The sequence below is a fragment of the Pecten maximus genome, chromosome 13, assembly GCF_902652985.1.
Source record: "Pecten maximus chromosome 13, xPecMax1.1, whole genome shotgun sequence".
Lineage (NCBI taxonomy): Eukaryota > Metazoa > Mollusca > Bivalvia > Pectinida > Pectinidae > Pecten > Pecten maximus.
Genome location: NC_047027.1, coordinates 35493585 through 35508735, shown reverse-complemented (window position 1 = coordinate 35508735; position 15151 = coordinate 35493585). Strand labels below are relative to the sequence as shown.

Sequence of the window (15151 nt, the reverse complement as noted above, 5' to 3'; positions counted from 1 at the left end):
CATCATCATCATCATCATCATCATCATCATCAATTAAACAAGGAGATAAATACATAAAAAACCATACATACTCCTATACTTGTATATATATTCTGATAAACATACATTCACCCACACACACACACACACACACATACATACATATTCAGTTTCCTGGTAGCCTGATCAAACCTGTCAAGGGCCCAGCTTCGGTGTTGGTCATATCAACTCTTGCCACATCAACTGAGCCATCGGCACGATTAACCAGGCTCCACACTGATTACACCAACTACATCTAGCATTTACACACAAAACATACATACACATTCAAAACAATATCATACCCACATGTACCTGAGAGAGAGAGAGAGAGAGAGAGAGAGAGAGAGAGAGAGAGAGAGAGAGAGAGAGAGACTAGACAAGAGATCACAAAGGCATTTTGATAATTAACATTGATTCCAATTGTTATTTATTCAAGTGGTACCATAAACATATAAACTCCAGCATCCAGCAGCTCAAGTAGGGAGAAGTAGTTTACATACAAGCATACAAGGTACGCATGTATATTTACATAAATAAATATACATATTGTACATGTATTATCATATATTGGCACACTAAATCAAAATTGTAAAGAAAATTAACTATCAGACAGTTCAATAAGTTTTTCCCATTTTTTCCATTCATGTTTCATGTTCTTTAATTGAATTGATTAAGGCATGAGGACTTAAGACTTTATGCAAGCATCTTGTTTTGTATATAAAAAACTTAATTATGATCAAAATTTCATTGTCTATTCTATTTAAAGGAGAATATCTATTATTTAAAAACACACCAAAAAGAAAACTTTGTTTATTGTATTGAAATGGGATATACAGCGCATCCAAAAGTGTCTCTATACTTTGCAAAAATCTCTGAGTTTCTCTACATTCCCATAAAATATGAACGATAGTTTCTCTTTCACGATTACATAACTTACATATTGGATTATTTACTAATCCCACTTTGAATAAAAACGAATTTGTCGTTAAAATATTTTGAACTATCCTATACTGGAACCATTGTAATTTTGTGCTTTTCGTAACCTTGAACGGATTATTATATATATTGACCCAATTCAATTCAATATCTTCAAATGATTCTTCCCATTTTCTTCTACCAGTTGATATAAGAGCATTTTTTACCATAATATTATATAGATCCTTTGTCCCTTTGACACTTTTCATGAACAATAATATATTATTGGGAATAACTGGATATACTATTTTCGTGTGATTCTCAACATTCAGCCTCGTTAAAAGTACTTTGACAGCTGAGATTACACCCTGAAATTGAAGAAAGTTTGTATTGAGCTGATATATCTCTTTAAATTCTTGAAATGTATAGAAGGAACTTGTACCAGGATCTTTTACCAAATCATTAATTATTGTTACACCTCTGTTATGCCAGGACTTGTAAAAGACTGTCTTCCCTCCAATAGTTATACTTTTATTATACCAAAGAGGTATTGTCAATGTACCTGTCAGCCTTTTTATTTTTTCTTTCACCCCCTCAGCATCAATAAATTGTTTCCATGCTTTTAAAACATCTTTCCAGAATTTATTCTTACATATTGTTCGGCATTCCTCAATAAACTCGCTACCACATGTTGATAATTTTTGTATATCAGTGTGTGATTCAAAAATAATTTGCCATTTGCATGTTTTTTTTAGCAACCGCCTTACCCAGCTAAGTTTCAATGAATCAATAAATAGTTTTACATTTACCATTTTCAGACCCCCTTCATGATAATCTTGTGTTATAATATCTCTCTTTACTTTATCTACCTTACTATTCCATAAAAAGTTAAAAAGGATTGAGTTGAGCTCTTGAAGAAATTGTTCATTTGGATTAGGTAGAGAAATAAATAGATGGTTGAATTGAGATAACAAAAGAGACTTAATTAAGGCTATTCTCCCTATGGGTGTAAGTATTCTTCTACTCCATGTCTTTATCAGTGCTTTAAGTTTAATTAACTTTTTATCAAAATTTAGTTTGGGAATTACATGCAGGTTCACATCAAATTCAATTCCAAGCAATGTGAATTTTGTTCTTCCCCATTGTAAATTTAATTCCGGTAGGAAGGTATCATCACTGTAACTTTTGCTCCCTATCCAAACAACCTGTGTTTTATCAACATTACGTTTTAACCCAGAGATGTTTGCAAAGGTGTTTAACTCAATAATGGATTCCTTTAAAGATAATTCCGAGCCATTAAGTATAAGTGTGGTATCATCAGCATACTGCGAAATTAGAATGGGAAAATTGCCTACATCTATGCCCTTAATCTTTTTGTTATTTCTTAACCTGATTCCTAGAATTTCAACACATAAAATAAAAATATATGGGGAAATCGGGTCCCCTTGACGACAGCCTCTTTTGATATGAAGAAAAGGTGACAAATTTCCCCCCTGGTTCACAGTTGCAGTAATATTACTATTAAACAATTTAACCCACTTTTGTATGCCTGGCCCAAAATTAAAATATTTCAGAACTTTATTTACAAATTTCCACGACACAGAATCAAAGGCTTTTTCGAAATCTAACATGAGTAACATACCCGGAATATATTTTTCTTCAGCATACTGCATAATATCATAAACAAGTCTTGTATTCTCCCCAATAGGGCGACCAGTAAGAAATCCTGTCTGATCTTCACATATTAATTTATCTAAAACATTTTTAATCCTACTTGCTATACATCCTGAGGCTATTTTATAAACTATATTTAGAAGGGTAATGGGTCGCCAATTTTTTAAAAACTGTCTGGGCTTATCTCCCTTAGGAATACATGTTATTACACCTTGTTTTTGGGTTACAGACAACATCTCCTTGATATATCCAAAATTTATAGACCTGACTATGAAAACCCCTAACTGTTTCCAAAAACATTTAAAAAATTCAGCTGTGAAACCATCTGTGCCAGGACCCCAAGTTAATAATCTTTTCATGTTGTACATCTGACTTAAATACATGAACATTGTGAAAGATTATCATGGTCATTCATTTCAATAAATTTGATAGCCTTCATCTCGCCATTGGAAAATATTTTGAGCCCTCTAACATTTTGGATATTCAGACATTTTTGATTTTAAAAGAATTAGTGAAGAGATTAGAATTTATATTTGTCATGCCTATAATCCCATGTGCTGTGATGACTGTGATGTGTTTTGATCTCAGAATTTGACTCAAAAAGGGGGATAGGTAGGAGGGGTGAGCAATATGAAATATTTGGAGCAAAGTAAAAAGTAAACGCAGAACATATCCAGACATCTTTTTCTTATAGCCGATAGATTAACGCAGGACAACTCCATGATATGTCATCACGGTTTTGATATGAAAGCAGATTACTGGTCTTAGCATGAAACTTTACTAACCATGTATAACACGTACCGTTAACATCAAATCAACCACGCCAACAGGTAAACAGAGTTGGCGCCAAATGGCAAATATGGGTAATATGAAAGTACAGACCTAGGAATATTTTAAACTAAATTTTGAAATAATTTATTATATTTTGAATAATCCTCAAAAATGTTCTCATGAATCATTTATTATATTTCATTCGTCCCTTTGTCAAAAATGATTCCAAATTATAAATAATTTTGACATCATATTAGTAAATTCTAAAATAATTTATGAGTTATTTTAAAATAATTTATTAATTTTTTTTCTCGCGTTGCTATCCATAATTCACTGACTGCTTCAATAATTTGGACATGCTTATTACATATCATTTATATCAATTCTTCTTTTGATTTTGAACTTACTGGTGTCGTGAAAACAAGTCCAATTAGAAAGTAGACCAGGAATGTTCCCAACAACAGCAGCTGCTTCCTCCTACCAAGCGTATTGGGGAACATATCTTGTAAGCCGCCAATGACAGTCTCGAGAAGTCCGAACTAGAGTGGAATAAATCACTATTACACTTTAAGACGGATACAATTCAAAACAATTTATTTGTGATCAATAAAATATTTACAATGTCTCAATCTACTCACAAGCAACGTACCGTGGTCAGTGACGGGGTTTAAGAATTATTTGGTGTGGGCTTCAATAATTTGCTTCTGAATATGACAATAGAAAGCTGATTCAAATGACGTAAACAATAGAATTGTGTGCATTCTGAACGATATCAAACAATGTAATATATGACCTACCTGGCTGTCGAGACCAACGGCTAACAACATCACAAAAAACAACACAGCCCACATGTTTGGGAGCGGAAGGCGAGATATGGCTTCAGGGTATACCTGGAATACCAGTCCTGGACCTGAAATAGGCAAAAGGAATACATCGCCTGTACATGTAGGTAATCTGTAGATCTGGTACGTAAAGAATTTGTTTAACAAGGTAGAACGTATCGTAGGAAGAAAGGCATTTGCATTTAGAGTTTGTTATGTAGGCCTACATTTTAATGAATTTTGCATCAATTCTAGCTCAACATATTGAGGTACCATTGATTATACTGGAAGTACAACACAAAAAGAGCGTGGAGTGTTAAAGTTGTGAAAGTTTATTTGCTGGGTTTACCGCCCGATGAACATGCAATGTCATTTTTAGGCGGGGCCTCCTTGTAGCGGTAGGAAACTGTCACTAATCAATAAACGGGAGACCAGGCATCTTCAGACCATATGCAATACCTTAGCGTCAATGACGAAATTAACAAGCTTAAACAGATGATCACCATGACGCTCACTTACTTATACTTGACTAAACCTTTATTTTGACTCATCTAATACATCATGATCTATTCAGGAGATTCAAGAAAGATTTCTGTTAAATTTTCAGTCGATGAATCCCTTTCAATTTCAGCAAAGATCATATGCTTTAAACTTCAAGTGATACGTCGAAAATAAGGCAGTGTCGCAATACGTGTATCCAACAATATCGTGGGTTTTTTTTTTCAAAATTTTCCATGGTGATCATGTCGAGCGAAATTAGTTTCGACTACACGTTTTTGTAAACCATACGCAACTGATAATTCCTCTCAATATGGTCATCCTCTTATGAGAAGAAGCAATATTTTCAAAGTAATTTTCAATGACACCAATTCACTATTTTATGTTACATAAAAAAAATACCAGATTCGGCAACTTCATCAATACTCATTCCAGATTCATGGGCTAAAAATCCGAGGATGGTGAAGACCACGAACCCACAGAAGAAATTGCTGAAACAGTCGATGGCGGTGCACAGAACTGCATCTCTGTAGAGAAACAGACATTCTGATGTCAATTACCAAACCTTCAAACTTTATTTCATATCTGTTCACAAAATCATATGTACAGAGAAAAAACCGTGTTTACAATAATGTACAAAGCAAATTTGATGCATGTGGAGTACAGAACATGAAATATTTTGAAACATGATTTTTATAAATCTACATAATTTCTTTACCCTTTTGATATTTTTTTTGTATTCATTATTTCTGAAAATTTAATAATATTTGGCAATTCGTAAACATAGTTATCTAAATATAGTTTTCTTTCTATATTCAATTAAGGACATTCAATAAAAAGTGGAATTCATCTCCGATTTCATGTGTATTGAAAAAAATAAAAAATAAATTCTATTGTGATATTCAATATTTTGCCATCAGTTTCCTCTATAAATTTATGTTCTAAATTTATACAATAACCTTCGCACATTATCATTAAATTTTAATAATTCTAAATAATTTCCAAAATCACAATTATTTCGATATATTCTATAACAAACAGATTTAAAGGAATCAAAAACTTCACCAATAAATTCCTGTAAAAGCTCTATTATTGGTTTTACAGATAGTTTTACCCATTGTGGGATGTATCCATCCTCACTTGGAATATTAATAAGATTTTAGAAGTCGGTATCATAATACACAATACCTCCTGTACCAATGAATATATTAAAATGCTCTATTATAGCACGTGTTTATCCCGTGTCTAGAAAGATGCCTTCTAATATCAACAAGGCTGACTGACACATTTAGGAAGTAATTATAAAACATCATTATATATCAACATATATCGATAAAATCTTACTGGAAACATTTGTTGTTGAATTGGTTATAGCTGGCCATGGTAAGTACACCTCCCCAGGCAGGCCCGAGTGAGTAGAACACCTGTATAGCTGCTTCTTGCCATACCTGGAAATGTTTAGTAGTCTTTTAAACTCTATTTACAACGCATGCCAGTTATCAACGAAAGTAGGTCAATCGGTCTAAGCCATGATGCAGAGCCAAATCTCTTCCTCTTAGGGGCAAAACGAGACCAAAACCTGGGTAGTATCAATATATTATATACAAAGGAAAACAGAAAGATTCGATATTAAGTTAAGTAGCATTTTACGGATCATACAATGGGGGCTATGGGTAGTTTTCTGTACCCCAGTAGCATATCAGCTTCCTGAATTAGATGCTATAATATTTGCTGACTGTCGGAGGCACATTACTGTCATTTATTATACATATGCAAAATGTTTGTTTGTTTGTTTTTGTTTAACGTCCTATTAACAGGCAGGGTCATTTAAGTACGTGCCAGGTTTTGGAGGTGGAGAAAAGCCGGAGTACCCAGGAGAAAAACCACCGGCCTACGGTCAGTACCTGGCAACTGCCCCACGTAGATTTCGAACTCGCAACCCAGAGGTGGAGGGGTAGTGTTTAAGTGTCAGGACACCTTAACCACTCGGCCACCGCGGCTCATACAAAATGTACTTTATCATTATCACGATTTCCGTGACAGATATATACTATTTACGGAAAGCCTAACAAAACAAGGTTCCATCGGAAAGTCGACAATATCATCTTATTAGGACATGTATATATATATATATATATATATACTTGTGCAATATGAAATCAAATGTATCCTTTGCTTGCTTATATGCCAGGCGGTTCCTAGAATACCTAGATAAAATTAGCTTAGCCAGGCTTTAACCAATTTGCATCGCGGGTGCCACCGACAAAGCAGGACACCTGGTCTTATTTATCCTGTAGATTTTTAAGGGTCTGCATTTCATATATATATATATATATTTGTTTTAATGTCAGTATTCTCTGATGCTTTAGTGATACCTTGACAGTGAGCAGCCTTGAGAAGTCCGGCCGTAAGTAGTACAACACTCCATCAACGGATCCTTCCAGAGACAGACTACGGACCAGGATGATCGCCAGGAGTAAGTATGGTAGCAATGCTGTCACGTAGGCCACCTAGAGTCACAATGAATAAAGGACAATACTATCTCTTCTAAATTATATAATGAATATCAATATCCTGATAAAGATTTGCCAGACTATAGCGTAATTTCTTCAGGCTTTTGGACACGTTCAATCATGATTTTATTTTTCAAAATTGATTATACTGTTAATTAATTAGTTCATTGTGTACAATGAACAAGCCCCCCTTCTTGAGAACACAATATTGTTTGGGGCTTAAAACAGGGCTCCCCAACTCTGGCAACCCCTATCTACCATAGATTAGATAAATATTCATACTAAGTCGTAAGTATAATATATATATATACATATTAATATTTCTATTGCTGGGAGGAAGGCATATATATAACGTTAAAAATAAACTAAAATAAAATCAGCAAATTAATAATAATGATAAAAATACAAAAAATACACCAGTAGATTCAATATGGTTGCTTTAGATATTAATTAAAGTAGCTGACTATTATTTAAGGATTAACATCAATTATTTTTTCTGTTATACAGTCATAACAGAAAAAACTGGAGTGTACTCAAATAAACCGCGAAGCGGTTTATGAAGAGAGTACACTCCAGTTTTTTATGTTATGACTGTATAACAGAAAAAATAATTAATGTTAATTCTTATAATTTAATTTCGTCTTATACACACCAAGATATTTCACTTTCTTTGGCGAACTCTTTTCTGTGATAAATTATTACGCAACGTCATCTGCCAATCAAAAATGACGTTACATTTCGCAACGTCAACAATTTTGTTATGGAGGTATAACAAAATTATTTCAGCCAATGAAAATGCGTGTTTCATACAAAATTAAATTATTGTAAATATGTCATTCTTAATCCAAAACAATAATAAAAATATTCTCACCTTTCCGACTGATTGTACCCCTTTCCACACGCACATAAACATTAATATGTAAGATACCAATATTGAGAGCACTAGATGCCATTGAGGCGTTCCAAGGCTTTCCAGTCCATGTGACATAGCCGTTACTCGATATCTGAGATATATCAATACATCAATAAATCAATAAATCAATAATGAATTTAAACTGTTCATAAGGAGACAATATAATAAACAAACTGGGCTTGCATCATATCTTGACGTCTCAAGCCGAGTATCAAAATATATTCCGCCAACATTCATTCCTCATTATCTCTGACGTCATAAGCTTTGGCGTGTATCATATCTTGACGTCTCAAGCCGAGTATCAAAATATATTCCGCCAACATTCATTCCTAATTATCTCTGACGTCATAAACATGTCTGACGTCATAAACGTGAAAATTACTTTACGTGGGATTAATATAGCAAAAAGACCAATTTGAAACAACCAGTAATATCATACATATAATGTACAAGTCAGTAGTCAAATCACTATGGAAACAATATAGTTGAAATCATTACCTCCAAAATTCAGTCGACGCTGTCTGAAATGACCGGGAAATCATCATTGTTGCGTTTGTGGTATTGTTGTGATACGAGATATTCGTCGTGGCGTTGGTAAGTGCTTCAGGCAAGTTAGAGCGAAAAACCACACAATTTTCAGTATTCCATTCATTGTCACACGAGGCCCAGGGTTGAGAGGGGGAAAAGGAGGAGAAGAGATAGTACATGATCCATGCTAATACTGGACCATAGTACAGGGAGGCAACGAAGGATATACTTGTCATACAGAATCCCAGGCCTGAAAAACAACATTTATTTTTTATTATAAAAAGTTTTTGATACCTTTGTGATATATATAGACCTATTGTTCTTGAAAATTCAATGAAAATGCATGAAATAAACAGTTAACTGAGAGAACGTTGAATACTTTCCATGTGCCTGTTTTAAACCAATCATAAATTTTTGACAGTAAATACTAATAAGAGGTTTAACACAAAGTATGGCCTTAGTCTCGTTAAATACAACTATCTTAAAGGAGGGTCTTTTTTTCGTTAAATACATCTTTCTTAAAGTATAGTATTTATCTCATTAAATACAACTACTTTAAAATATGGCCTTTATTTCGATAAATATAACTTTGTTAAAGTATGGTCTTTATTTCGTTGAATACAACTATTGTAAAGTATGATATTTGTTTCGTAAAATACAAATATCGTAAAGTATGGTCTTTATTTCGTTAAATGTACGGCTGTGCCTTGTTTGGTACAATTATCTTAAGTATGGCCCTTGTGTCGTTAAATACAGATATCTTAAAGTATTGTTTTTATTTCGTTTGAATTAGCAATATTGAGGTATGGTCTTTATTTCGTTAAATACAACTATTGTAAAGTATGACCTTTATTTCGTTAAATACAACTATCTTAAATTATGGCCTTTATTTCGTTAAATACAACTTTCTTAAATTGCGGTCTTTATTTCGTTAATACTGCTATCTTAAAGTATTGTATTTATCTCGCTAAATACAACTATCTTAATGTATGGCCCTTATTTCGTTAAATAAACCTATATTTAAGTATGGTATTTATATCGCTTAATAATCTTAATGTATAGAATTCGTCTTGTTTGATACAACTATCTTATAGTATGGCTTACGTCTCGTTTAATACAACTGTCCACGATATAGGAATTGCCATTGCGCAATCGCATGAAGACAAGTTTCTCACGGCGATTTGCTCCATTTAAAGCAGATATACTGATTCCTATTAAGAAGTGGATCTGGTTGTATCTGTTCCATTAGGATTCTGTTAAGCTTAAACCACTCCTGTTTTATTTAACAACACCCAGCTATGTAATGGAGGTTAAAATTGTAAACATGACCCTATATTTTAGCTTTACTGCCCGATGATCCCTGGTGCGGCGTCTATCGTAAATATTCCGCTTCAAAATTATTCTCCTTAACAAATAGACTAACAGTCTGGATGCTAGGCACGAGGTTCGTGTGATAAAGATATGACAAGTTCGTGTAAAAAAACATACTCTTGGCGCTCTGCCAAGTTCTATTCAGAGGGGCCAATTGCGCTCCAATGTGGAATTGAGATGCCATTGTTTAAACTGGCCATTAAGAGACTTCTTTAGATTGACCAGGAAATCCGAGAACATAATTTATAGCCTATAAGAGCTGATAACAAATCAATGACTTTGACTCAACCCCAACCTCACATTGGTTAATGTTATGAAATCTTAATATTTATTTTCCTCATTAAGCTGGGATGAAGGCGTCCGGAATTTCTTTATATGAACAAAATTGGTCAATTTCGGTTCCCTGTCATCCGAGTATGATACTGATGCAATGTCGTGACCCTTAGCCGTTTCTTCATTGAGCAGTTGCAAAATGGGAAAAGTTGCAACAAGATAATCATTTTATCAGGTGAACAAATGAATGACGGAATGAATGCAAAATTGAAGCTATTGAAACTTTAAAAAGATTCAAATATCTAGCCCAAATTCTAAGGACTGTTCAAGATTTACCTTTGAACAAAGGGCATATACACCAAACTGTCAGTGGCGTTTTCCCTGAAAACTGACCGAGGCAGAGCTCCAGGAAGTACAAAGGAAATCCACATATCAACATGCACACAAAGAACGGTATAAGGAAGGCTCCTGGAAGAAAAGATGTCAGTCAATTGATTTCAACTACATTTGTAATTGATAAATATCACATAATCTGTTTTTGTTTTTGTTTTTGGGCGTATGTGAAACCTTCAATACATAAAACAACGCTAGAAAACACTCAAAGGGCCTCGTCATTAGTTTGAGGAATGAGATAGATATGTCCAAATTTATCATTGCTTATAAGACCACGCTAAATAGCTAGATATCCGTCGTTCTGGTTTGAATTAAATTTACGGAATGGCAAAGTTTTAAGAGACAAAATGCAAGAGATACAACAGTTTTGTTGACAAAAAAAAATAATAAAAAATAATAATAATAAAAAAAAACAAAAAAACAAAAAAAAAACCCAAAAATATAGCTAGCATCTTCATAGAAATGTAAAATATAGAACGACATCCATTCACGTAGTGCAAAACCCTAGATCATTTACGCCTAGTAGTAATGATAATGTAATAATATACGAGCGCGAGATCTCGAGACTAGTGTGATGCAATCATATGTGAGAAGATCTGTCTATTGTGACACATTTTCGGGAAATATGTATATTACTATGGGAGGGTTGGTTATATTAGTCAATTAAAAGTGGTTCGAGTAATCCACTGTTATTCACAAACAACTCTAAGGATGCTGTCAGGACTAAGCGATCCGTAAGGTGGATAAAGAGTATTCAAGTAATCCAGGTTTGAGTAATTGGGAGATACACTGTATAAATCCAACTTACCACCGCCATTTCCTCATACACAGATAAGGGAATCTCCAAACCACGCCCAACCCAACTGTATAGCCAATCAGCGACAAGATATATTCTGATTTCCGCGCCCACTTCTCTCGCTTGCCAATTGTCGCGGCACTGGAATGGTTAACGCTAACGTATGTTTTTAGCTCCATCATAAGGTCTAATAATTGGCAGCTGTATCGACTCCTGACTGTTATAGTGAATCATGTGACGCTTTTGAATATATTCAAATCTGAAAATAGAATATTTACAGACATAAATAATACATGTACATGTATAGTATGTTATTAATATAACGTGTTGCGAAATAGAAACACTTCCGGATGAACAAGATAACGCACATCTACCCACCTCTTCCTTCAAAAAAAAAAGTACAGGGGAGGTTTGGAGGGGGGAGGGGGTAGGGGGAGGGGGGCAGCAGCTGTGGACACTAGGGTTTTTCTCCATGTACTCTGACTCCGGTTTCCTCAGTACGACTTTTTCAATCTGGGCAAAAAAGAGAGGTAGATTTCACTTTTTTGCAACTGCTGTGAATTGAATAGATATATAAATAACCTCACACAACAACCAGGCCATGCAGACACATGCAGGGAAGACGGTGATATGCTGTATCTCATAGTAGGTATACTGTAAGTGGAATTCATGGAAAAAGGGGAATGAGGCTGTTCCCTTGTAGTGGAACTGAACTGGACTGAACATCGGTGGCCAGGTAGCTCATTGTCAGAGCTTCCAACAGGAGTTCGCAGGTCGCGGGTTTGAGTCTCTTTGAGGAAGGTTTTGGGTTCTGTCCCCTGACAAAGAAATACCAGTGTCTATTTAAGCATTAAACTGTTACCAAATGGTAGTATACAGTCGATACGAATACAATTTGGGTGACAGATAAATAGAAGTAAATAGAAGCCATACATGAAATATTTATCTGTCATCCAAATTGTATTCATATCGACTGTATACTACCATTTGGTAACAGTTCAATGGTTATATTTACATTCATAAAGATGTTTTATTTACTGTACATTATGACTCGTTTAAATTTGCCGCTTACCCTATCACTGACGTCATCTAGTTCAAATACCGGAACAGCCGAAATTTCCAGAAGGAATAATGTAGTCCCTCGTGTCGTTATTAAAAGCAAACACATACAATAGTTTTGCACAAATTTGACTTTATTTTCTATTGCATATACGTTTGTAGATATCGTCAAATTATTCACAATTGTATAATTTCTGATTGTTTAAAATCCAAGCCGTTTGTCGGCGCAATGCTGTACGGTTAACATTTAGAAGTGATGCGGCTTTGAACGGGTATTGCACAGGATAGACTCGATTCCTCGGAAACAGTTTCCATCGACTGGAATTACGTTATTTTCAGAAGAATATCAGTTCTTAAATTCTAAATGAAAGTCGTCTTGACAGTATGTGAAAACGATTTCAGGAATATTTCGTTCGAAAAAGATTCAAGTCTATCCAGTCACATCTTAGCAGACGATTTTCAACTTCACAGGGTCTCGATTTTGTAAGGTAGGCCTTTGACTTCAGTGAATAACCACAAAACTAAAATCCAATATGTATACTCTCAGTACACAACTGGAAACCATGTCGATACTCCCGATTTTTTTTCACATGATTTGTTTTTACATAAATATGTTAATGTGTAACCTATAAAAACAAAAGAAACTAAAATGACCCTAAAAGGTTGAAGTGATGATTTCAATCTCCCGATTGTAAATTCATTTTCCATTCCAATTTCAAAATAATTGTGTTGACATATACTTTATGACAAAAGGATTGGACATCAGACAGATTTTATTTAAGTCCTCTCCAAAACAGAGTAGCACAGTGGTACTATACAAAGTACATTCAACAAACAACATATCTAGTCCTTAGACAAAGATTACAGTGAAGTCCATTTCTGGATAGTAACATACCTGCTTCCCATAAGTTATCATGATTTTCGTGACAGTCCGCCGACAAGCGACGGAAAAAATTACAATACAAAGCTATGTTTATGGTCTACATCATGATTTCATTTGGAAATATTATACTTGTGGGTTGGAGAAGAAGACGTTTGCGCTTCGAAACGCTTGATGTTATTATCCTCGTCCTATTCCAAGTTTCTTTCAAATTGTGCTCTCGTTTGATTATAGTTTAAACTATAGTTTGGTTATTATGACGTTGTTTTGTTGTTATTATTATCACAATTGTTTTTGGTGTTAATACTGCTTGTTGTTGTTGATATAGTTGTTGATGTTGTTTTATAACGGAAAACAATACAAACCCAATCCTTAGTCCACAAAAGAGCCAACCTTACAATTATTGTGTTTGATGAGACACAGTTTTAGGTAGAAGCTACACGTCAGACAACTTCAGAGGCTGGATAAGGAACTGTTAATCCAAAAATAGTAAACGAAAAATGTCAGCACAAGACGTATATACCCAAAATAATTTAAACTGATATTTAGAACTTACTGTTCGCTCCCGACACAGATCTTCAAGATGGCTCTACTATTTTTCCACCAGGAATATGATCGTCTGGAAAATCATGAATATACAATTATTGCCCTTGTACAACCGAGCCTATGACAATAAAGAGAGTTTGAAATGCGTGACTCCTCCCCAATCATATTGATATATTACGTATCTAATTTCTATTTTCTGGTTACAAGATATCAGGCTATGCAGGCTTTGTAATGTTACGTTTCAAGATACAATGTGATTCTAAGGGGAACAAAGGGGATTTGCCCACGAACCCATTTTTTGCCAACAATGATGAAAGATTTGAATCGTATTTCGTTCGGAGGTCATACAAATAATCAATTCTGATTGTCGTATTTTGTGATACCTCCTGAAAAGACCAGTCTCAATTTTCTTTACCTTTGGATTTCCCCCATTGTGGCCCCTAACGTCCCTGGGGAACGAACGAACGAACAGCTGTATCATCATTATTCATTTCATTTATGCATGATATTCAATATTCTGCTGTATGTTAAGCTACCACTTAAAATGTGTAGTCATGCTGCATGTATTAATAGTCATATAATATAGTCTTGAATTTCAAACACGAAAAAAATATCTATAAATTTGCAAAAGTAGTCCTGTAATATACCAACATGTTTGTTTGGACATGTAGTTTCTTCAATTTAGAAATAATTCGCTGTAGATGCTAACAGTTTCTTTTATAGAGATAATTTGTGATAACATGTAGCGTGGAATAATTGTAAGTCATACAAATTATCAAACCTGAAAAATAGTGTGCTGTTATGCTCAAAAGTGTCTATAACAGAGGATAGGGGCATTTGTTTGACGTGGGTCCATTTTTATCTTTCAATATATGTAAATGTATAACTAACTGTGTAACATGTAATGGTTGACCCTTTGATGATGACATTTCCCTTTATTATATAATTGATAATTAACAAAACAAAATTACACTGAAACAAAGTAGTGATCTGAGTAATACAGAAATAGGGGCAAAATTGTATATTATATTTAATCCACTGAAAACAAATTCTTAAACACTTATCAACCTCGACATTTTCTTTGCTGATGATACGGTTAGTTTTGTCTTAGTTTACTAACAGTTAGGTCTAACTTTTAGCAGTGATGGCAAATGTACTCACCATATTAACTATATTTAA

General features: G+C 34.2%; 1 protein-coding gene and 1 pseudogene across 1 annotated transcript in view; both read right to left on the bottom strand.

Annotated features, from left to right (window-relative positions):
- Positions 1–2320: 2320 nt before the first annotated feature.
- On the bottom strand, positions 2321–11666 carry LOC117340709 (annotated as a pseudogene).
- A 488-nt stretch (positions 11667–12154) lies between these two features.
- LOC117340708 (histidine N-alpha-methyltransferase-like) overlaps positions 12155–15151 on the bottom strand; it is a 15279-nt gene continuing 12282 nt past the window's right edge. Inside the window, exon 4 of the mRNA XM_033902472.1 lies at positions 12155–12305. Within this exon, the coding sequence (XP_033758363.1) occupies positions 12155–12305 (151 nt within the window). The remainder of the gene's footprint in view (positions 12306–15151) is intronic.